The 23,415-nt window shown below is 49.4% G+C and overlaps 1 protein-coding gene across 1 annotated transcript in view; it reads right to left on the minus strand.

Annotated features, from left to right (window-relative positions):
• TXNDC16 (thioredoxin domain containing 16) overlaps nucleotides 1-23,415 on the minus strand; it is a 44,788-nt gene that overhangs the window by 20,231 nt on the left and 1,142 nt on the right. Inside the window, exons 3-14 of the mRNA XM_064715970.1 lie at nucleotides 17,071-17,265; nucleotides 16,099-16,181; nucleotides 15,351-15,424; nucleotides 13,653-13,727; nucleotides 12,663-12,784; nucleotides 11,983-12,073; nucleotides 9,417-9,573; nucleotides 7,289-7,455; nucleotides 6,899-6,959; nucleotides 4,884-5,028; nucleotides 4,047-4,193; nucleotides 3,518-3,577 (exon numbers count right to left, since the gene is read on the minus strand). Of these exons, the coding sequence (XP_064572040.1) occupies nucleotides 3,518-3,577; nucleotides 4,047-4,193; nucleotides 4,884-5,028; nucleotides 6,899-6,959; nucleotides 7,289-7,455; nucleotides 9,417-9,573; nucleotides 11,983-12,073; nucleotides 12,663-12,784; nucleotides 13,653-13,727; nucleotides 15,351-15,424; nucleotides 16,099-16,181; nucleotides 17,071-17,230 (1,342 nt within the window). The 5' untranslated portion in view covers nucleotides 17,231-17,265. The remainder of the gene's footprint in view (nucleotides 1-3,517; nucleotides 3,578-4,046; nucleotides 4,194-4,883; nucleotides 5,029-6,898; nucleotides 6,960-7,288; nucleotides 7,456-9,416; nucleotides 9,574-11,982; nucleotides 12,074-12,662; nucleotides 12,785-13,652; nucleotides 13,728-15,350; nucleotides 15,425-16,098; nucleotides 16,182-17,070; nucleotides 17,266-23,415) is intronic.

Here is a 23,415-nt window from a genome sequence, read left to right on the forward strand (position 1 = left end):
AATGGGAACAACTACACCTGGAAAACATCACCCAATGAACCCTGAAATCCTCACTCCAGTGTTAAGCTCCATGGATATAAATTGCTAAATCATGCAGCTGATTTTCCTGCCTTTGAGCTACAATTTCACCTTGTCTTTGCAAATCCCTGGTCAAGAAGACCCCAGGAGCACAGAAGAGAGAAGCAGAACAATTTTTAATCACAATATATTGCTCTTCTTAATGATTTCCTCTCTTCTTTGCAAAAAAAGGCCAATAACCCACCCAAGTAATGCTCAGCACTTCTCACCTTCACATCCTCTGCTCTTAACCCTGCTGCTTCCAAAAACTCCCATCTCCCAAAACAAACCAGAGGTGCAGCACTGAGCCCCAGGGGGATGGGAAATTCTTGCTCTGAGGGTAGAAAACCTGCTCAGTTCAGCAAGGCAGAGATGCTCCTCTGGATCTCTCAACAAATGGAAAACACTGGAGGGCTGGAAGCTTCCCTTGGTGAGGATGTGCTGAGCATCTGGAAGGGGATGACTCACGGGGTCATTGCAGTCTCCAGCCTCCTCCACTCCCCCGTGTTTGATCACACATGGCCTGTTCTCAGTGCCATTGTGCACAAAGAATTGGCACTGGGGAGCAGGACCTGCTCCTGCAACTCACCAAGTGCCTCCAGCACGGGTGATTCACCCCTCAGACAGCTGCCTGTGGATTCCCAGCCCTTGGGAAGGAAGCTCCACCCCGGAGCAGGCAGGAATACCAGAGCTTCTGAGGAACTCAGAGTGCCCCAAGCCATTCCCTGTGTCCTGTCCTCAGTCCTGCACAGCTTGAGGTCTTCCTGCTCCAGCCATCACTGAGAGCCCAGGGAACAGCATCTTCTGATGCTTTCCAGCTCCTCTGGTAGCTGGTTCTCCCAGTTCCCTGAGGCTCCTTCAGCAGCAGGATAAAAGGATCTCCAGATCCACCAATGCAGCTGTTCTGTGTCTGCTCCCAGGTCATGGCAGGGAAAGCAGACTGGAGTCACTCCACAGGGTCACATCTGGCCTGGGAGTCTTTGCAGAGACCTCAGTGATCACAGAGGAAAGGCCCTGACCCCAGGCAGTTCATGATCTCTGCTGAGAATCTGTCTGGGGCTGCTTCCCTGCCCTGAGATTGTTATCAAGTGATTCAGAACACACATGCTGAAATCCTGGCTGGGCAGAACGCACCAAGGGCTGGCCATTGGCTTGGGAAGGGGCTGGTTTTACCCACAGACCCTCCTGTGTTCTTGGGAAGGGGCTGGTTTTACCCTCAGACCCTCCTGTGTTCTTGGGAAGGGGCTGGTTTTACCCTCAGACCCTCCTGTGTTCTTGGGAAGGGGCTGGTTTTACCCACAGACCCTCCTGTGTTCTTGGGAAGGGGCTGGTTTTACCCTCAGACCCTCCTGTGCTGTTTGGGAAGGGGCTGGTTTGACCCTCAGACCCTCCTGTGTTCTTGGGAAGGGGCTGGTTTTACCCTCAGACCCTCCTGTGCTGCTTGGGAAGGGGCTGGTTTTACCCTCAGACCCTCCTGTGTGCTTGGGAAGGGGCTGGTTTGACCCTCAGACCCTCCTGTGTTCGTGGGAAGGGGCTGGTTTGACCCTCAGACCCTCCTGTGTTGCTCCTTTAGCTGGTCTGGCTGCTGGGAAAGTCCAAAAGAAACCCCAAACCACCACCAACCCCACAACAACAACCTCTGCTGTCCCTTCCTGTTTATTCCTGGGATTTCAGTCCCAGATCAAAGCTGCTGCTGACTTTGCCTTCATGAATTCATGCAGACCATGAATCCAGCCCTCAGCACTGCCTGCAGCATTCCCAGGAACAGCTTTTGTAAGCAATTCCCACTGCAGCTGCTTCCCAGAAAACTGTGGGGTCCTCTGCACACTCCATTCATGATCCCACTGCTGCATCCTGCAGGACACAGTGCCCAGTCCCAGGGAGCTGCCAGCATCAGGAAAAATGAGCCTTGATGGAGAAAAAAAAACAGGAGAAGGCACCAGCCACCTCCAGAGGTGCTGGAATGGCTCTTGGCCAGGTCCATGTGAGTTCCCCACTGTGCCACAGTGGGATGAAGCCACCTCAGTGTCCCCTGCAGCCAAGGGGAGAAAAAAGGCACCTCTGGATGAGATTAATCCCATGTAAGAACTCAGCTCTCTCCACAAACCAGAGTGGGAAGGGTTTGGAGGCCTGAATGTGGTGCAGGGATCCTGCTGAAGGATCCCCCCCTTCCTGCCAGATTTTTGTTCCCAGATTCCCTGATGTGCTGTCTCTAGATGCTGCTGATTGTTCACCATCCCTGTGTTATTTATGGAGTTCTGGGGCCACCTGTGAGAACTCCCACAACTGAGCTGTTGGGAATTTAGCTGCTAGAAAATAGAAAAGTACAAAACCATAGCTAATTCCAAGTCCTGCACCTGCACAGATAGCAGTGTCCTTGGGCCTACCTGTAGTAGGATAACAAACAATGAAAGAGACATGAGAAAAGAGAGATGTAACCCCTAAGGAATGAGGAAGAGTTGATGGTATAGTTTAACCAATAGATTGCTTAGCTTACAGAATATTCATAAGCTTATTATTTGCTGTATAAGTGTCTGATGCTCTCTTCAATAAACGGAATTTGCTTATCACTCATATTGAGTGCCTGAGTCTCCCCTCACGGACAAATGGCCGATCCCTGACAAAGGCCTGCATTTTCTCTGACACTGAGCCAGACTGCAAACCCTGGAGGCACCATCCCTGCAAATGTGACATTGTCCTGCCCTGTCCTGGCCTGCCCACACCTGTCTGTCCCATTTTCCTCCAAAGCCAGGGATAATCACAGCTCCTTTTTCCAGCAGAGCTGAGGTGCCACCCAGCACATTGATGTGTCTCCTGGGCAGGACAGGACCCTATTTCCATGTTCCAGGCCACAGTTCCTGCTGTTTGCTGCTCTGTGTCACCCCCTGGCCCTTCCCAAATTCTCCCTCATGCAGTCACTGTGCCCAGCAAAGGGGATCACAGAGTCATTTGGATTGGAAGGGACAGGGACATTTTCCACAAACCCAGGTTGCTTCAAGCCCCATCCTACCTGGCCCTGAATGTTTCCAGGATCATAAAATCATGGAATAGTTTAGCTCCAAGATCACTGAGTCCAACTGTTCCCCCAGCACTGTCCCATGTCCCCAAGTGCCACATCCATGTGGCTTTTAAATCCCTTCAGGGATGAGGACACATGGGCAGCTGTGCCAGGGCTGGACAATCCTTTCCATGAAGAATTTTTCCCTAATATCCCTCCTAAACCTCTCCTGCTGCATCTTGAGGCCATTGCCTCCTGTTTTGTGGTTTTTATTTCTCCGGGAGCAGAGACTCTGCAAAGATCCCTAAATCAGACACAAAGGTTTCTAAACCACCTGCTGTGGATATGGCTTTCCTTAGGAGTCTGAGGGGTGAAAAATGAGTGTATTCCAGTGAATGAGGTGCCACCAATGCCTTGTTTCCTGGTGCCCAGAGGAGCAGGGGAAGCCCTGGGGTTCCTTACCCTGCAGGTGAGCGGCCACCTCGCAGTAAGAGCGCAGCACGGCCAGGGACACAGCTTCCCCTGAAACACAGAGAGGGGACACAGCCCTGAGGGACAGCCAGGGGACAGCCAGCCCCACCCTGCTCCCTGACAACCCCACATTATCAGTCTCTGCATCCTGAGGTGCTTTAAGCTCTGGAGGATTTGAAATAAATAAGGAAAATTTAACTTCATGCTTCATGTCTAGGCCAGCCCATGAGTCCATGCTATTTTAATTTCCCTTCTTGTCCCACATTTTTTTCCTTATAAAACAAAGGTTAAAATTCTCTTAATATCAGAATAATATCTGCTATTATCAGCCAATGAGAAGAACTGATTCAATCTGTTATTAATTGTATTTAATTAATTGTATTTAATCCCTGCTCATGGGACAGGATGTGGCACAGATTAATGGCCAAAACTTTTCTCCAGGATCTCTCCAGGATCATGGAAAGCACAGAGAACATCCCAAAGTCACAGAAGGGACAGCCAGGCCACAGTTGATACTCACAGCTGGCATAGAACAGCACCACTGTCCTGGCAGCCTCTGGGAGGGAAGAGTGGAAGTTCTCCTCTGTCAGGACAAGGATCTGCTCCAGGGGCAGCTCTCTCTTCTTGTCCCTGGAAACTGCTTCCACCACCTGGTCATCCTGAATATCTGCAAAAAAAACCCCAAAAAACCCACAGGTGTGTTCAGGGCAGGGGGACTGCAGCCTCCTGGGCCACCCCAGTGCATGATTTTGTAATCCAGAACCTCTCAGCAGAGATGTGGGGTGAGTGAAATCTTGTATGGGGAGAGGAGGCACAGCCACACAAAGAAACCCCCCAAAATGCCCCAATCCCACCTCACACCAGCTCTGCCCTTGAGTGGAACAATACTCTAAGCTCCTCTAGGATCCTGCCCCCCCTTTTTTAAAGAAAACATCCCCAGATTTGCAGAGAGAACAAATTCATTTTCAATTCTGCATTGCAGGGAGCAGAGTTTTCTCCCTGAAGGAAGCAAGTCTGGATCTGCTCTTACAAAAACGTGTCTCAAACCCTTCCAAAGGGGTGGATGATTTTCAGAGGACACAGTGCTGGGTGCACTTTAACCCCCCCCAGCCTCTGGAGCATCCAAACACATTCCTGTCCCTCACACAACAACTCTGATTTTTCTCTCTGGTGTTTCCACTAAAAATCAGACCTGTCTGTCATATCCCAGTGACCTCAGGGAATGAAAGAGCCACTTTGTGGCCACCATGAAGTGACTGTGATGGTTTGCAAGTGTTCTCTAATGCTCTGCCATGTCTGATGCTGATTGCACCTTCTGTCTGATAACAATCAGCTTTTCACTTGATTAATTGCACACCTTGATTGTTATTCTCTTGCTCATCCTCATCTTCCTCCTCCTCCTCCTGCTCATCCTCCTGGATTGGTTTCACCTTGTTCTTATCTTCCACCAGGGTTATAACTTCATCAGTGTCTTCCAAGACCAGGTATTGGATTGGCATTCCCTGAGGAAAACAATAAATCAGTGGCAGCACAACATCCCCCCCTGCTTATTCTGTCTGCAGATCAGACTCAAGGTTGATGGGAACCATCCCCCAACTCCTTATTTTTGGGATGTGTCACAGATCCCTGAAGCTGCCAAACAGGGGAATGTCTGGGTAATGTTCCTTTGTCCCCATTTCTCCTGTGCTTGAGTTTTTCTCACTCTAGAATTGATTAATTGATTGATTCTCACTCTAGGATGATGTTTCCTTGTAAATGTAAGGAAAATTGGCTATGTAAGCAAATGTGGTTAGGAGGGATCCTGTGGTGAAAGTGAACACCAGCCCCATCTCCCAGCAACTTCACTCAGATCCAGCACTGCAGGAAAAATCCCAGTGGACAAACAGGAAAGGAGAGCAGGGAAGTACTTGGATATCCCCTCATTAGAGGGGTCAGGCTGGGTCCAAGGAGCCCATCACAGCCTGGGAAACCAGCTCAAAAAATCCTTTATCTCATGGAGCTCAGCCAGGAGAAATGTTCCCAAGTGTACAGGGACTGGCCACCCATGGAAAGAAGCAAAAAAGCAACATGAATTTCTCAGAAATGAGACCTTGTCAGCTTAAAACCAGTGCTGGCACCAGCTCAGACAAAGGCACTGGAGAGAAAATGGAAAGTTGATCAGGAGCTGAGGGAAATGACAAAGTGCTGGCACCTCCCAGAGCCACCCAAGTGCACATCTCTCAGCAGGCCAGGGGAAGCCCTGAGGGGATGCTCAGGTCTGATCCTGCACATGAAATCACCAGTGGGACAGTTCAGGTAATCTGGGACATCTGTGTTCCCTGGCATCTGCCAGCAGCCCATTGCAGCTGCCTCACAAGCTGGGTCAGGTCCCTGCAGGGCTGAACTCATCTTGAGCAGCCTCACTGAGCTCCCACCCTGCCCTTCTCCCTGCCAGAGGCACTGCCTTACCTCAGCCCAGCACTGAGCTTTGCTTGTTTGCTCTTTGTCTCACACCCAGTCCCTCTCCCATCTTTTGACACCTTTCAGAAATCCAAATCTTTTGGGGAATTTGCACTTGGATGGAGTTCACAACCTTGTGTTGCCTCAAGGTGTACTGGAGATGTCACTCAATGTCTTTAACCCAAAATAAACTCAGTTTTCTCTTTCCCAGCAGGCACAGTGGCTCTGCAGCACCCAAATCATGGAAGGGACATTAAAGATGACCCAGTGCCACCCCTGCCATGAGCAGGGACACTTCCACTCCCCCAGGTTGCTCCAAGCCCTGTCCAGCCTGGCCTGGAACACTTTCAAGGATGGGAAATCCACAGATTCTCTGGATAATCTGGGAAAGAAACTTCCTTGGTTAAATCTCCCAGCTCCCTGCCAGAGGCACTGCCTTACCTCAGCCCAGCACTGAGCTTTGCTTGTTTGCTCTTTGTCTCACACCCAGTCCCTCTCCCATCTTTTGACACCTTTCAGAAGTCCAAATCTTTTGGGGAATTTGCACTTGGATGGAGTTCATGAGCTTGTGTTGCCTCAAGGTGTACTGGAGATGTCACTCAATGTTTTGAACCCAAAATAAACTCAGTTTTCTCTTTCCCAGCAGGCACAGTGGCTCTGCAGCACCCAAATCATGGAATCATGAAAGGGACATTAAAATTCCACCCCTGCCATGAGCAGGGACACTTCCACTGTCCCAGGTTGCTCCAAGCCCTGTCCAACCTGGCCTGGAACACTTCCAGGGATGGGAAATCCACAGATTCTCTGGATAATCAGGAAAGACACTTCCCCTTGAGCTTCAGGGAATGCTGGCAAATCAATCCCAGAGATGAGCAAACATCCCACCACCCTCTCCAGAGCTGAGTTGTCCAATGAAGAAATCCAGCCTCCAACCTCATCTGGTGTCTTGAGGGCCACGTTTGAGCGCTGCAGAACGTTCAGCTCCACGAGGTCCCTTCCAAAACACAAAGTGAACATCAGATGGTGTGACATGGAAGGTCACCCCTCTTCTTTCTGCCCCAATTCCATCACTGCTAAGTTTCCTCTCCAAAATCTCTCTTAATCTGAATATTTTTCCATCCCTAAGCCAGCAAAACTTCCAAATTAATACAATTCTGGATAAATCCTTAAATATGAAACACTCTGTCCCAGGATATAGCTTGGTTTTACTGCCTCTCATCCAAGTGTGATTGAATCCACTGACTGTCATGCTGGTGTTGGGGTAACCCAGCTCAGAAACCCCACAAAAAGCAAGGAGAACCCAAAAACACCTGAGAGAAATACCTGGACAAAAGGGCAACTCCTGCTTTCCCCAGGAGCTGCCAGGCCACAAACTCTGCTGTCCTCCTGTCAGCCTCATAGGTGTCCTTCTGGCTCAGGATGAACACCAGGGGCAGCCCGAGCTGCAAGTGAACAGTGGAGATCTTCTCTGGGTCCTCAGCAACCTCTGTCTGGAGAACAGCCAGGGTTAACAACAGCCAGGGTTATGCTGCAGCACAGCTCCACAAGCTGAAGCCATAGAAATCATCAGAAAAAAGTTTCCAACCCCAATTCTAAAAAATCCATGGAAGCAGAACCCACACAACTCCAGTGAAGCTGTTCCAACGTGTCACGACCTTCCCTGTTAAAAACCTGGCCTTTATTTTGTGGGGGATTTTTTTTTTTTTTGTGGTTTAGCAATTCCAGATGTCAAATCTCCACTCAATTTTTATTCACCTGGCATCCACTCCCTGGAGCAGTTTGAAAATCCCAGCCACAACATGCAAAAACTGGAATCCTTCCCTTCCTGCCTTGGACATGCTGCTTCATGACAGCACATCAGAGGTGCTTGATGAAGCTCCATGGGCCTGACCCAGGAAAATGGCTGAAGGAGCATTCCCAGCTCATCCACTCATCCTTCTGGATGGCAACAGGAGGCTGCTGAAGTTCTCTGCCCCTTGGAAGGAGGAAATAAGAGGGAACCTCCTGTCCTTGTGATCATTGAGGTGGGAAGGACTGACAGCAAATTCCAGAGGGTGCTGAAACTCCTGCAGGGAGCCTCAGAGCAGCTGAGGACTTTGGGGTTGTCTAGTTTGGAGAAAAGGAGGCTGAGGGATGATCCCATTGCTCTCCAGGAGCAGCTGAGGACTTTGGGGTTGTCTGGTTTGCAGAAAAGGAGGTTGAGGGATGACCCCATTGCTCTCCACAGCTTCCTGAGGAGCAGCTGAGGACTTTGGGGTTGTCTAGACAAAAGGAGGCTGAGGGATGACCCCATTGCTCTCCACAGCTTCCTGAGGGGATGCTCCTGAGCCTACAGGAGCAGCTGAGGACTTTGGGGTTGTCTGGTTTGGAGAAAAGCAGGCTGAGGGATGATCCCACTGCTCTCCATAGTTCCTGAGGGGATGCTCCTGAGCCTACAGGGGCAGCTGAGGACTTTGGGGTTGTCTATTTGGAAAGAAGGAGGCTGAGGGATGATCCCATTGCTCTCCACAGCTTCCTGAGGAGCAGCTGAGGACTTTGGGGTTGTCTGGTTTGGAGAAAAGGAGGTTGAGGGATGATCCCATTGCTCTCCAAGCTTCCTGAGGGGATGCTCCTGAGCCTACAGGAACAGCTGAGGACTTTGGGGTTATCTAGACAAAAGGAGGCTGAGGGATGATCCCATTGCTCTCCAAGCTTCCTGAGGGGATGTTCCTGAGCCTACAGGGGCAGCTGAGGACTTTGGGGTTGTCTATTTGGAAAGAAGGAGGTTGAGGGATGACCCCATTGCTCTCCACAGCTTCCTGAGGAGCAGCTGAGGACTTTGGGCTTGTCTGGTTTGCAGAAAAGGAGGCTGAGGGATGACCCCACTGCTCTCCATAGTTCCTGAGGGGATGCTGCTGAGCCTACAGGGGCAGCTGAGGACTTTGGGGTTGTCTATTTGGAAAGAAGGAGGCTGAGGGATGACCCCACTGCTCTTCACAGCTTCCTGAGGGGATGTTCCTGAGCCTACAGGAGCAGCTGAGGGCTTTGGGCTTGTCTAGTTTGGAGAAAAGGAGGTTGAGGGATGATCCCATTGCTCTCCACAGCTTCCTGAGGGGATGTGGAGAAGGAAACACTGATTTCTCCAGAGTATCCAGGGATAGAACATGTGGAAATGGTTCAAAGCTGCATCTGGAGAGGTTTACACAGAACATCAGGAAGGTTTCTTTACCAAGAGCACTGGAACCAGCTTCATATTGAGTTGGGCAGTGCTCAAGAGTCACTTGGAAAATGTCCTCAATAATTTATTGATGTTTTGGCCAGCCCTGAATTGGTGAGGCAGCTGCAGCAGCTGATTGCTGCTCCTTGCCTGCAGCCACCCTGGAAGGGGCAGATTCCCACCCTCAGCCTTTCTCTCTCCTCTCCTCTCCCTCCCTGCCCTCCCACCCAGGCAGCTCCTCCTTCCCAGTCCTACCACCAGTGGAGCCCCCATGAGCTTGAGGTGCCTGTGGATGTTGAGCAGGGTCAGGGGCTGTGCCAGGGCTGTCCTCCTGCAGGCCTGGGCTGGCTCTGGGACCTGCTGGCAGTGGCAGAACAGGAGCCAGGCAGAGGAGACATCAGGGTCATCCGGGCTGTGAGAGAGGAGACAAAACCCACCCTGAGCAGGGGTTCCAGGTGCCCTGAGAGAAGGAGCAGGGGAGCAGGTTTGCTGATGTGTTGCACAGATTATCCTCAAGCCCAGGGTTTGGCAGGGCTGTGGAACAGGCTGGGAGAGCTGGGGGTGCTCACCTGGAGAGGAGAAGGCTCCAGGGAGAGCTCAGAGCCCCTGGCAGGGCCTGAAGGGGCTCCAGGAGAGCTGGAGAGGGACTGGGGACAAGGCATGGAGGGACAGGAGCCAGGGAATGGCTCCCAGTGCCAGAGGGCAGGGAGAGAGGGGACATTGGGAAGTGTGAGGGTGAGGAGTCCCTGGCACAGGGTGCCCAGAGCAGCTGTGGCTGTCCCTGCATCCCTGGCAGTGCCCAAGGCCAGGCTGGACAGAGCTTGGAGCACCCTGGGACAGTGGAAGGTGTCCCTGGTTAGCTGTGGCACCCTCACTGCTGTTGGCCTGTGGGTAACTTTGGGGAGTCACTTTCCTTTTCTGATGCACCCATTGCCTACCCCTAAAACAGGGATCACCTTCTTTGGGTAAGGATTTCAGAGCTCTATTAAGCACTATTAAGACCTCAAATCCCGCTGCCCCGGGTCGGCTGGAAGCTGTTCCTGCTGGACAAGCTCCCAGCATTTCAGCAGCTCGGGAGGGGGCGGCGCTGCTTTAAGGAGAATTCGGGCGATTCCTGTGCAATGACAACCGTGCCATCTAGCGGGAGCCACAGCACTAACCCCAAACGCTGCAAGGATGGAAGGGCACCTCGGGAAGGGCCACCCTGCTGCCTGGGACAAAATCCCAGGTCACTCATGATGGAGTTATTGATGTTGGAAAAGCCCTCCGAGATCACTGAGTTCAAATGTTCCCCCAGCACTGCCAAGGCCATCACTGAGCCGTGTCCCCAAGTGCCACATCCACAGGGATTTTAAATCCCTCCAGGGATGGGGACTCCACCACTGCCTTGAGCAGCCTGTTCTGACACGAAAATCCTTTCCAGGAAGAATTTTTCCCTAATATCCAATTTCAATTTACCTTGGTGCACCTTGTAGCTGTTTCCCCTTGTCCTGTCCCTGTTCCCTGGAGCAGAGCCTGACTTGGATGCATCCTCCTGGCAGGAGCTGTGCAGAGCCACAAGGGCCCCTGAGCCTCCTTTGCTCCAGGTGAGCCCCTTCCAGCTCCTCAGGGATTCTGCAGCCCCTGCCGGCTGCTCAGGTCTGCCTCCAGCCCTGGATTCTGCAGCCCCTTCCCTCAGGATCTCACCCCTGCCAGCTCTCAGGATTCTGCAGCCCCTGCCCAGCTCCTCAGGGATTCTGCAGCCCCTTCCAGCTCCTCAGGGATTCTGCAGCCCCTGCTCCAGGCTCCTCAGGGATTCTGCAGCCCTCCTCCTCAGGCCGCAGCCCTCCCTCCTCAGGGATTCTGCAGCCCCTGCCCAGCTCCTCAGGGATTCTGCAGCCCCTGCCCAGCTCCCTCAGGGATTCTGCACCCCTTCCAGCTTCCTCAGGGATTCTGCAGCCCCTGCCCGCTCCTCAGGGATTCTGCAGCCCCTTCCAGCTCCTCAGGGATTCTGCAGCCCCTCCAGCTCCCAGGATTCGCAGCCCTGCGCCGGGACTCCCTCAGGGATTCTGCAGCCCCTGCCCAGCTCCCTCAGCCTCTCCTGGGGCTCCAGACCCTTCCCAGCTCTGTTTCCTTCTCTGCACACACTCCAACTCCTCATTATTTCTTGTCATGAGGAGCCCAGAACTCACCCCAGGATCTGAGGTGTGGCCTCAGCAGTGGCAGCACAGGGGACAATCTCTGCCCTGTAGCCACAGGCTGGCACCAGCCAGGTGCCATTGGCCAGCTGGGCACTCTGGGGCTGAGGAAACAACACCCCCTGTGATGTTCCCAGCTCCTCCCTCACACTGGTGACTGCAGGTGGTCACATCAGCAGTCACAAGGAGGGATCTGCCATTCTAAAGCAGCTCCTCCTGCCTGGGAAGGGGGTGGCCAGTGAGGCCATGGGATGGGAATTCCCAAATCCATGAGCAGTGCCACAGTCCTTGCTCTTGGATACCAGAGTGGTTCAGGATTTTAACATCAACTCTCCTGGAAAGTTGTGGGGAAAGAGCTTTAGGATTTCAACATCAACTACCCTGGGAACCCATGGCTGAGTTTTGATCCACCAGCCATGGAAAGGAGATAGAAGGTTCTTATCCTGTGAAATCCCACCCAACACAGCCACAAACAGCAAGGCCAGGAACACAACCAGCAGCTTTTGGAAAACAGATCTGACTGTCCACCCTTGGCACAGCATCCTCATGCCATCCCAGAGCTGCTCTGAGAATCTGAGACACCAGGAGTGAGGCAAACAGTGCATGGCAGCAGCTCTCCATGGTGGGGGTGTCTCTGGATGTACCTGGTGGCTTTCAGCAGCGCTGCCTCAGTTGTCAGGACAAACTGGTGGATGGTCCCATAGACAAAAGCTGCCTCCATCACAGCTCTGTGCTCTGGAAAGGGAAAGGCAAGGTGAGCTCAGCTCTGCTTCCTCCACACCTCCTGTTTCATCCTTGCCAGGTGTAAATATTAAATCCCAGGTGCAAATATCAAATCCCAGATGAAAATATCAATTCCCAGGTGCAAATACCAAATCCCAGTTGCAAATATCAAATCCCAGGTGTAAATATCAATTCCCAGGCTTTCAGAAACTCTTGGTACAATGTCACAGAGTCCATCTGAAAACACACTGTGAAGGGAAGTGAGCAACTGGAGCTGGATCCCATTCCTGATCCCCAGCAAACAGGTCCTGTGTGAGAATCCATTCTGCAGAGCCAGGATTTATGATTTTTAAGACAGCAACCCCTGGCTTGCTTTCCCTCTCCAAGCCCATCTCTCAAGGTTTATGCTCCCAGCAAAACTTTTCTGGTGCAAGTGATCCCTTTGGAAACAAAGCAAGACATATGGGAGTAGAGATCTTGTGGCTGGGAGGCCCTTTCAGGTTTTCATCTGCAGGATTTTGGGCCAGAAACTCAGCTCCTGGATATTCCAACCAAAAAAAGGCAGGGGGAAGAGAGGAAAGATGGAAATGAGCATCCATACCTGCTGTCCCAGTAGCTGGCACATAGGCAAAGACCATGTTCGACTTCCCCTTCAACACATTTTCAATGTTCTCAAGGTCTGCCAGTGTTTCAACATATTTAACTTCATTAAAGAGCAGGGCACTGAGGAAGCAGAAAAAACCTCATTAGCAACTGCTTGAAGAGTAAATTTGCAGCCACACAAGCATGATGGGAAAAACAGGGTAAAATTCCAGTTTCTTGCTGGCAGATGAAGGATTCACAGCCAAATGGAGGTGCCCAGGTGTGTGCTGGGGAGCTGTGTCAAGGGAAAAAGTTTAACAGGGTCAAACCATTATGAAGAGAGAAACTTGACTGAGAGCAGCCTCTGGAATACCTTGATGTCTCAGGTTTAGCTTTTCTATTTTTCACCTTCTGTGCTGCTTTAGTGGGAGGGTCTGGGCTCCATATTCAGGGATGGTTCTGATGAGGGGCAGTTCTGAGCTCTGAGCTCAGAGCAGGGAGACAAAACAATTCCTGCTCCAGCTGGGCACCAAGGACAAATGACCCAAATCTCAGCCCCAGAGCACAAACCCTGTGGGCTGGAGAGAGAAAAACAAGCAGGGTGGGACTGCCTGGGCTAAAGCTGGAATGGGACAATGAACTGCAAGGGGCAAATGGAGCAGAACTGATCCCAGGGACAGAGCCCGTGCCCGGCCGTGCATTTTGGGGCCATTTTGGTTGATCTTGGGTGCAGCCCTGGCTGGGCTCTGGTGCTGCCCAAGGTGGATCCATGGAGGAGATGCTTTGAGTAAATCCCTGCTTTATTCTTTAGCTCCATCTACTCTCTGCTCTAGCTCAGCCTTCATAAGTTTCTGCTGACCCTTCATCAGTTTCTGGTGACCCAGATGGGACACAAGGCATCAAGCTGGGGTTGGAATTTAGTGGGAATAGAAAGGAAAAGGATTTCAGAGAGTGGGATGTGGTCTGGGGATGTGGGGATGCCCTTCCAGGGATGTGGGGATGGACTCACAACAGAACGTTGGCGACGATGGAGTTGACGTCGAACAGGGCGTCGGTGGGGAACTCTCGGATCAGCCGGTTCCCTCTGCAGAGAGAACAGAGAGTCACCAAAGGAAATGAGAGAGATTCACTGCATGGATCCATGGGAAAAGGGAGCCAAGGCAGGCACAGAAGGACAGGGAGGATGATGGAGAAATGGCAGAACACATTTGAGATATCTTTGGTTGAGCTGAGAATCGTTCAAGCCTGGTTGAGCAGGTTCCTGCTGCACTTGGGGACATGGTGGCCTTGGCAGCACTGGGGAAAGGGTTGGACTCAATGATCTTAAAGGTCCTTGGAATGGTTGGACTCAATGATTTTAAAGGTCCTTGGAATGGTTGGACTCAATGATCTTAAAGGTGTTTGGAATGGTTGGACTCAATGATTTTAAAGGTCCTTGGAATGGCTGCACTTGATGATGTTAAAGGTCTTTGGAATGGTTGGACTTGATGATGTTAAAGGTCTTTGGAATGGTTGGACTTGATGACCTTAAAGGTCTTTGGAATGATTGGACTTGATGATCTTCAAGATCTTTGGAATGGCTGGATTTGATGATGTTAAAGGTCCTTGGAATGGTTGGACTCAATGATCTTAAAGGTCTTTGGAATGGTTGGACTCAATGATTTTAAAGGTCCTTGGAATGGTTGCACTTGATGATGTTAAAGGTCTTTGGAATGGCTGGACTCAACAATCTTAAAGGTCTTTGGAATGGTTGGACTGGATGACCTTAAAAGTCTTCAGAATGGTTGGACTTGATGATCTTCAAGATCTTTGCAATGGCTGGATTTGATGATGTTAAAGGTCCTTGGAATGGTTGGATTTGATGACCTTAAAGGTCTTTGGAATGGTTGGACTTGATGATGTTAAAGGGCTCTGGAACGGTTGGACTTGATGATCTTGAACAACTTTGGAATGGTTGGACTTGATGATATTAAAGGTCTTTGGAATGGCTGGATTTGATGATATTAAAGGTCTTTGGAATGGTTGGACTGGATGACCATAAAGGTCTTTGGAATGATTGCACTTGATGATCTTCAAGGTCTTTAGAATGGCTGGACTCAATGATCTTAAAGGTCTTTGGAATGGTTGCACTTGATGATGTTAAAAGTCTTTGGAATGGTTGGACTTGATGACCTTAAAGGTCTTTTCCAACCTTAATTATTCCATGATTGTCAGTACAACAGTCAATGAGAACTCAGCTGATTCATGGAAAAGCTTCCATGTGACAGCCCTTGGAGAGACCAGGAGCTGAACCTTCCCACCCAGGGCAGAAGAGTTAACCCCACCAACAAGGAGAGCACCCAAAAGTGTTTCTTTCTTGGATTAGACCCAAAACCTTGAGGCCTGAGTACAGCTCTGGGGGAGGGAGGCCGGAGGAACAGCAGAACACTGATGGAAAGTTTCTCCTGTGGTTTCATTCCACAGCTCATCCCTCTGCTGCTCCAAGGAACTTGGGGCAGGATGGGAGAATCCACACTGAGGACAAAGCATCTCCAGTGCCTGGGCTGGAATTTTGGGGGCACCTTTGGCTGAACTGTGCAGGTCACTGCTGTCCTCAAGGCTCCTCTCATTCCTCCACTGACATCTCTGACTGCTGACAGTGTTTCCCTCAAACATTTCCTTCAAACTGGGAAGAGATCCCAGTGCAGAGCCCAGAAATGCTCCTCACCTGAACAGGAAGGCTTTCCTTAATGCATTTTCTTTTCCACAATATCTTGAGACATCTTCTTTGGGACAATTCACCTAGACAGCAAATACATGTAATTACAGATTCAGCCCCTACAGCTTTCTGTCATGCAAGAGTGTAAATTCAGCCTCTCCAAACCTTCTGGGAGGGAAAATCCACCAAAATGGACACCACAGATGGAGAGGGGAGTTTGTACTTCAGTTTTTCAGCTCAGCCTCCTGATCTGGGTCAGATGGGATCAAAGGACCCCATGATGTGCCCAGCATATTCAAAGTGACAGATCAGTGCTTCCTTACTGACCTTGGTCAGTAAATAAATCCAAATATAAATATATAAGCACTTCTTAGAGTCTAATTACACTTGTCTGAATTTGTGAATCTGCATAAAATTTCAGCTAAAAACTCCTTTGTATGAAATATTTGTTGCATTGAGCTGAAAAGAAGTTAACCAACCTCATCCATCATGGAATATGGACACTGGAACAGGGTGCCCAGAGAAACTGGGGATTTTCCATCCCTGGAAATGTTCCAGGCTAGGCTGGACAGGGATACCCAGGTTGGTGGAAGGTGTCCCTGTCCATGGAAGGTGAGGTGGAGAGAGATGAGCTTTAAGGTCCCTGAAAGCCAAAGCTGTTCTGTGAGTCCATGATCCTATGAAAAATTTGTGTTCATCCTTTCCTTGCTCATCTACTCATCCATCCCACCCAGCAGCTTCCCTGAGCCCCACTTACCTTCACCACAGAGACACCATAGTCCTGGAGAGCCTCAGCTGAGCTCTCAATGTGCTCCAGGAAGGGTTGGGCACCAGGAGAAACTGAAAAACACACAACAAAAATCCTCTGCAAGTCCTCAGGGTGAAGAGAATCCTCCTGCCACACACTGAGGTGTGGGAGATGCTCCTCAGCCCATGCCAATGCCTTTGGGAAATCACACCCAGGGGATCAGGAAGAACAAAAGGAAGGTCAGGGATCTTCTCCTAATCCATGACAGCCTTAGTTCTCCCTCATGAAAGAGATTCCTGCTTTTTCTAGCAAGTGTTATGGAAGAGGGGAAATTCCTTAGGAAATCTGCTTTCTCCTCCAGAAAATAATCCAGAAAATGAATGAAGATGTTTGAGGGAGTGTGCCTGAGGACACAGCCAGGAAAGAACCCATCCCAGGGGGTCAGGAGCACTTGGAACTGTGCAAACACAGCACCTGACCAGGTCTTCAAAACCCCTTTGGGTTTAAAAACCTCAGGAACTGCCCCTTCACTGGGGAGGGCCACAAGTTGATCAGAGGGATGGAGCAGTTCTGCCAGGGGAAAGGCTGAGAAAATAGAAAAGGCTCTGGGGTGAATTAAGTGCAGCCTTCCAGTGCCTGAAGGAGCCAACAGGGAAGATGAAGAGAAACTCTTTAAAAGCAATGGAGGGACAGGACACAGGGAATGGCTCCCACTGCCAGAGGGCAGATTGGGAAGGAATTCCTGGCTGAGATAGAATTCCCAGAGCAGCTGTGGCTGCCCTGGATCCCTGGCAGTGTCCCAGGCCAGGCTGGACAGGGCTTGGAGCAGCCTGGGACAGTGGGAGGTGTCCCTGCCATGGCAGGGGTGGCACTGGATGGGATTTAAGATCCCTCCAAGCATTCCATAATTCTGTGATTGTTCCACTCTCACCAAGCCTTGCTGAGCCCCCAGGCTGATGGAAACTCACATTAAACACGTACCACTGGGGCTGAAAAAAGCCAAGGATGCTTTTCCAGCTTCCAAGCCACTGAAATAGTGCTGGGGGCTTGGCTCCTGCTGCAGGCTGGCACTTCCACATTGTGAGATGGAGAAGAGAAGGAAAACCAAGAAAGAAACCCATCTGTCCTTTTGGGCTGGCATGGCTGTTCCCAGCTACAGGCACAGGAGAGTCACAACTGGGAGAAAAAATAATAAAAAAATTATAATACATAAACACACATGAATGTCTCTCTGTTTTAGCCTCTGTTACATGACTGTAATTTCCAACTGTGGAAATTATTATTAAAATATGACACAAACATCTTGAGGATATTATGAATTAGTCACTCAATCCACAGGTGACTCAGACAACTGCAAAGAGGACAGCAGAGGCCACTCCATTCCCTCTGAGTGTCCCTTCAAGTGCACAGACCCTCAGTGCTTTCAGCTTCAGGGCTGCTTTTCCTCCCTCTTTTTCATTTCTTTTGAGTCAAACAAAAATTCCATGCACAGGCATCAAAGCAGTGACAGCAGCATCCACAAACCCCCGCCCAAACTGTCTCAATTCCTGCTACAAAGCTCCCAGGGAGCCAGCAGAATTTCTGTGGCCCTGAAAGGTGTTTGCAAAGGGATGGGACTTGTTGTGGTTGCCAAAAAACTCAATGGCCATTTGAGGTTCAAATAGCAGAGCTCCTGTTTCAGAGCAAAATAGAAATGTGCATCTTCTGGCACTGGTTTCTGGTCAGAGTGAGGGAGAATTTGCAGGTATATTTATAAAGATTTGCTAGCTGAAGTCCTTAGCATGAGGATGTTCTGCTGGTGCTTCAGGAACACATGTTCCAAATTATTTTTTTTATAGAATAACTGATTTCTCTCTTATATTTATAAGGATTTATGTAACTTAAATGGATGCTATTTTTGTATATACTGCTGGGTTTTTTCTTTACTCTGTGATCAGACGTTCTATACAATTTAACCTTTAAAGCATTAATTAAAAAATCAGATTGCCCTTGACCTAAAAATATGATGGGACACAAGACATCAACCTGGGGTTGGCATTTAGTGTGAATAGAAAGGAAAAGGATTTCAGAGAGTGGGATGTGGTCTGGGGATGTGGGGATGGACATCTGGGGATGTAGCAATAAATCAGACAATAATTCTGTAACATCTTTTCTGCTTCTGGCTGCTGATTTTGCCACTTCTCAGCAGCCACCTTGACTTCCTCAGAGAATTAAGTGGGAATTTTTCTGAACAGATTGATTTTGGTGGGAAGTGTCCCTGCCCCCGGGATGGAACAAGATGATCTTTAAGGTCCTTCCCAAGCAAAACCAATCTGGGATTTTGGGATTTTGCTCACTCCAGGCCATGGCAGATGATGTGAGGAGGTTAAAGGATGAGGAGCCACCTTCTTCCCACTGCATTCCTCCCCATCCTGCTCCTCAGGGATTGCTCCCTGCTCAACAAAGGGACAAAGCTGGGACTGAATCCATGCAGAACTGACATCATGAGCTGCAGCTGCTGCCCTCAACAAACAGCCCTGTGTCCATGGGCTGTCACTGCTCCAACCCCCTGGCAGCTCAGCACGCCTGCCCTGGGATCAGCCCAAGCTCCAACACTCCAAAAACAAGCAGGGAAAGATCCTGTGCCATGCTCCAGGAGTGAGGGCAGGCACACTCAGCCCTCACAGGCTCCTTCTCCAGGAGCTGAGGGCTTTGGATCAGGCCTGAAGGCACAACAGAGATAGAAATACATTAATTTTTTTTTTTTCTTTTCATCTCAAAATCTTCAGTTGTCTCCTTTCCAGCTTTGGCCAGTGTCAGGCATTTCTGGTGCTGTGCCCTCCCATCTGTTCCCCTGGCTGACAGAGGGGACAGGGATCAGGCTGGGGGGGGTGATGTTTATTAAATGACAAACTTGGCTACTGCAGGATGGAAAAATAAACACAATCCTGGCACGTGGGAGCCACCCAGCTCAAATGGGAGAGCTCACTGTCAAGGGAGGAAGAGGAGCAGCCTCCAAGGACTCAAAGATGTCTCAGGGTTATATCTGGAGGAGAGGGTCAGCAGCTTAAAACACAACTCCAGCCCCCAGGGAGAGCTCAGAGCCCCTTGCAGGGCCTAAGGGGGCTCCAGGAGAGTGACTTGGGACAAGGGATGGAGGGACAGGACACAGGGAATGGCTCCCACTGACAAAGGGCAGGGATGGATGGGAGATTGGGAAGGAATTCCTGGCTGGGAGGGTGGGCAGGCCCTGGCACAGGGTGCCCTGGATCCCTGGCAGTGCCCAGGCTGGACAGGGCTTGGAGCAGCCTGGGATAGTGGAAAGTGTCCCTGCCATGGTAGAGGTTGGAATGGGATGGGATTTGAGGTCCCTTCCAACCCAAACCATTCTGGGCTCCAGTGAAAAACGTGTGCTCACCCCTTCCCTGCTCAAATCCTCTCACCCCTCCCTCCTGCCCAGCAGCTTCCCTCTGCTCCCCATCAACCCAGACATGAATATTCAGCTTTTAGGCCATTTCCTCTGTCACCTCTTTCCCATCCATGGAAAATGAAACCCCTAGGGCTGGAAACAGCCAGAGCCCTGCACCACTGACACCTGCAGGATTGCCAGGGATGTGTGAAATAGCAGAGATGTGTGAAGCAGCTCTGTGTCACTGCTGGGAAACCTTAAGCCATGGCCAGGGGACAGCCTGGCACAGCACTGAGGGAATGCCAGGCCTGGCTCATGTTCCCACTGCCATCATCCCAAGGCAGAGCCAGGCAAGGTGCCTGAGGTCACTGCAGGGACCTGAAGTGAAACCAAATCCACCAGAAATATCCAGCCCAAACTCCTGTGGGGGCAGAGACTGCTTGTGCCACATCAGCTTTGTCTGGGAATGCTGCAGGGGAATCCATGGGCTGGGATCACCTCTGGTTCCAGATGCTTTCCAGGACACTTCTCCTCCTCAGCTGCCAAGATTTATCACTGAGGATATTTATCCTCAGGGGAGAGTATAAGAAATAAATTTATAAAAATTTTCAAAGTTTAATAGAATAGAATATATATATATATATATATATATAAAATATATTATACATTATATATTATATATTATACATTATATATTATATATTATATATTATATGTTATAAGTTATATATCATATATTATATATTATACATTATACATTATATATTATATATTATATATTATAAATTATATGTTATATATTATATATTATATATTATATATTATATATTATATATATGTTATAAGTTATATGTTATATATCATATATCATATATTATACATTATATATTATATATTATAAATTATATGTTATATGTTATAAGTTATATATTATATGTTATACGTTATATATCATATAATATATCTTAATATATTATATGTTATATGTTATATGCTATATATTATATATATGCATATACAAACCTAAAAATAAGAAATACTAACTTAAAAACACCATAAAATAAAGCAAACATTATTAAAAAAATACTATAAAACAAAGCAAATATTATTAAAAAAGAAATACCATAAAATATACACTGCAAAAAAAAGAATCAAGTTCCAAAAGATAACCTTACAAATAAAACTAAATATTTTAGAAAAATAAAACAATAAAAAATGCATTGTAGAAAGACCCACGAGGGGTAATTTTAAATAATTAACTTTAAAACATTTAGAACATAATGTAACAAAAACTAATAAGCTAAAAAACACTTATCATTAAGAAATGGTTCACTTCTAATTATAATAACGGAAATTATAACATCTGTTATAAATAATGAATAGTTCACTTCTAATTATAATAACGGAAATGATAACATCTGTATTATCTCACCCTTCACATATAACTAAAAATAAAATGAAAGTTTTTAAAGCGCCTCTCAATTACCACATCTCTAAGTCAGAAAAAGCCATAATCCCACAGGAGGGGGTTGTGGGGTGGGATTTAAGAGTCACAGGACAAGGAGGAGCTGCTGTCCTGCTGGAATTCTGTCCTGCACAGGACAGCTGGAACCACCCCCCCATCCATGGCCTTCCCTGCACTCAGCAGAAACTCCACCAGCCTGGCCTCTAATGCCAGTGATGTAAAACCCACACTGTGTCTTGTCCAAATATCACCACAGAACCCCAGAATGGTTTGGGTGGGAAGGGACCTTAAAAACCAAAGTTCCACCCTTGCTATGGCAGGGACACCTTCCACCATCCCAGGGTGCTCCAAGCTCCACCCAGCCTGGCCTTGGCACTGCCAGGTGTCCGGTTTTTGGCTGTTTGAAGGGCCTGGAAAGGCCCAGGGTGGCCTTGGGGCAGCCCGCATTTCAAAGGACGAGAAGAGGCTTCAGTTCTTTTCTCGGTCTCGGTGTTTATTAATTGTTTATCTAAAAGATTTTCTCTCGGCCCGACAGAGCTCTGCTCAGCAGCCAGCCATGAGCACACTCACCTATCTTTATACCCAAAGTTACGTGTACAATATTTATCATTTTTCCCCAATACCTTTCACCCTTATTGTCCAGTGCACTTTCAGTAATGACCAATCCCAAAGTGCCACCATCACCACAGAAGATGGAGGAGAAGAAGAAGAAGAAGAAGGACAGGACACGCCCCAATTCCTCCATCTTACTTCTCTAAACCCCCCTGTACAGAAATCCTAAACCCTGTGTTTCACTCTCTAATTAACCAATCCCTTCACCATTCACCCCGTTGGAATCCTCCTGTCCTCATACAGGTGTCGTCTCCTGTGTGGGATCAAAGTGCAGCCACCAGACACTTCTGGAACATTCCAGGGCTCCCGAGCCCCCCAAGGGTGCTCTCGGTGACACCTCAGTCCTGAGGTGCTGAGATCCCACAGCCAGGGACCCAGGGGCAGCCCCAGCTGCTCTGGGCACCCTGTGCCAGTGTCTCCCCAGAAATCCACCACCCCTGTTAGTTTTATCCCATTCCATCCCCAGAGGCCTCAGCTGGTGAGCTTTAACTCTTTAAGTACTGTTCCTAAACCAGGAGCATTCAGCATGCTCCCAAATGGAGTCACTTCAAGCTCTCCTGTGCTGACAGATCCCAATCAGGGCTCTCTTTGCAGCAGGACATTCCCCCCACACCCTGCTGGCACAGATTCTCACCTGCCTTCCATGCCCAGGGAGCTGCTCTCCCAAATTTCCTGCAGGGAAGGCACAAAGCAGACCCCAAACCCACGTGGGGCTGGCTCAGTCCCTTAGCTCCAGCAGGATGGACAGGCTGAAGTTCTCTCTCCAGCTCACCCAGATGTCCCAGCACAAATATCCTATCCCTCCTGCTGCTGCTCCAAAATGCAAGGTGAGAGGAACACTGACAGCTCCTCCTGCATTTCTGTCCATGCAAACAGGTTTCCTTTGGGTGAGCCAGAAAAATGACAGAATCCTTAAGGCTGGAAAAGCCCTCTAAGATCATTGAGTCCAATCATTCCCCAAGGGGAATGGCTCCCAGTGCCAGAGGGCAGGGATGGATGGGAGATTGGGAATTGGGAATTCCTGGCTGGGAGGGTGGGCAGGCCCTGGCACAGGGTGCCCAGAGCAGCTGTGGCTGCCCCTGGATCCCTGGCAGTGCCCAAGGCCAGGCTGGACAGGGCTTGGAGCAGCCTGGGACAGTGGAAGGTGTCCCTGCCATGGCAGGGGTGGAACTGGATGAGTTTTAAGGTCCCTTCCAACCCAACCCATGATTCCTTGCCTGGAATTATATTAACTTTTCATATTTTTCACTACCCACGTCCTTTCCTTGCTCCAGACTTTTCCTACACAGCCAACAAGTTCATCACAACCCCATGATAACTATCACAGGTTCATTATCACCACCCAGTTAGCTGGCACAGAGCTCAACCCAAATCTTTTCACATTTTCCAAAAGCAAGTTCTTGGACACAACTGATTTGAGTAGAATGATAGAGCTGCAATTCCCCAGCATCTGGAATTGGAATAACAGTGAGATGCTTCTCCAGAGTTTTGGGATGAGCCTGCAATTATGGGACTGAAATAACCACTGGCCCTTTGCACTCAGTGCATCTCCCTGCCTCCTACAGGAGCAGCTGTGGGAGCACCCTGAAGCACAGGGATCCGTTCCTGGGAACATCCAAGTGCATCCCAGTGTGCTTTGCCTAGATTTTTTCTGAATTTTTTGCCTGTATTTTTGATGCTCCCATGCTGCCCTTTATCCTGCCACTTCCAGAAGAGTTTCACTTTCATTTTCATTTCCAGGTCCAACTTCCCAGCAGCCAGGTCTCACTTGCTATCCAAGGCTGCAGGAGGGACAGAGTGCAGCCTTTGTCTCTGCCCACACCAGGAGAGGAGGGCTGTGATTCCTGTGCAAAGCAGACAG

This window comes from Zonotrichia leucophrys, chromosome 5 (genome assembly GCF_028769735.1).
Source record: "Zonotrichia leucophrys gambelii isolate GWCS_2022_RI chromosome 5, RI_Zleu_2.0, whole genome shotgun sequence".
NCBI lineage: Eukaryota > Metazoa > Chordata > Aves > Passeriformes > Passerellidae > Zonotrichia > Zonotrichia leucophrys.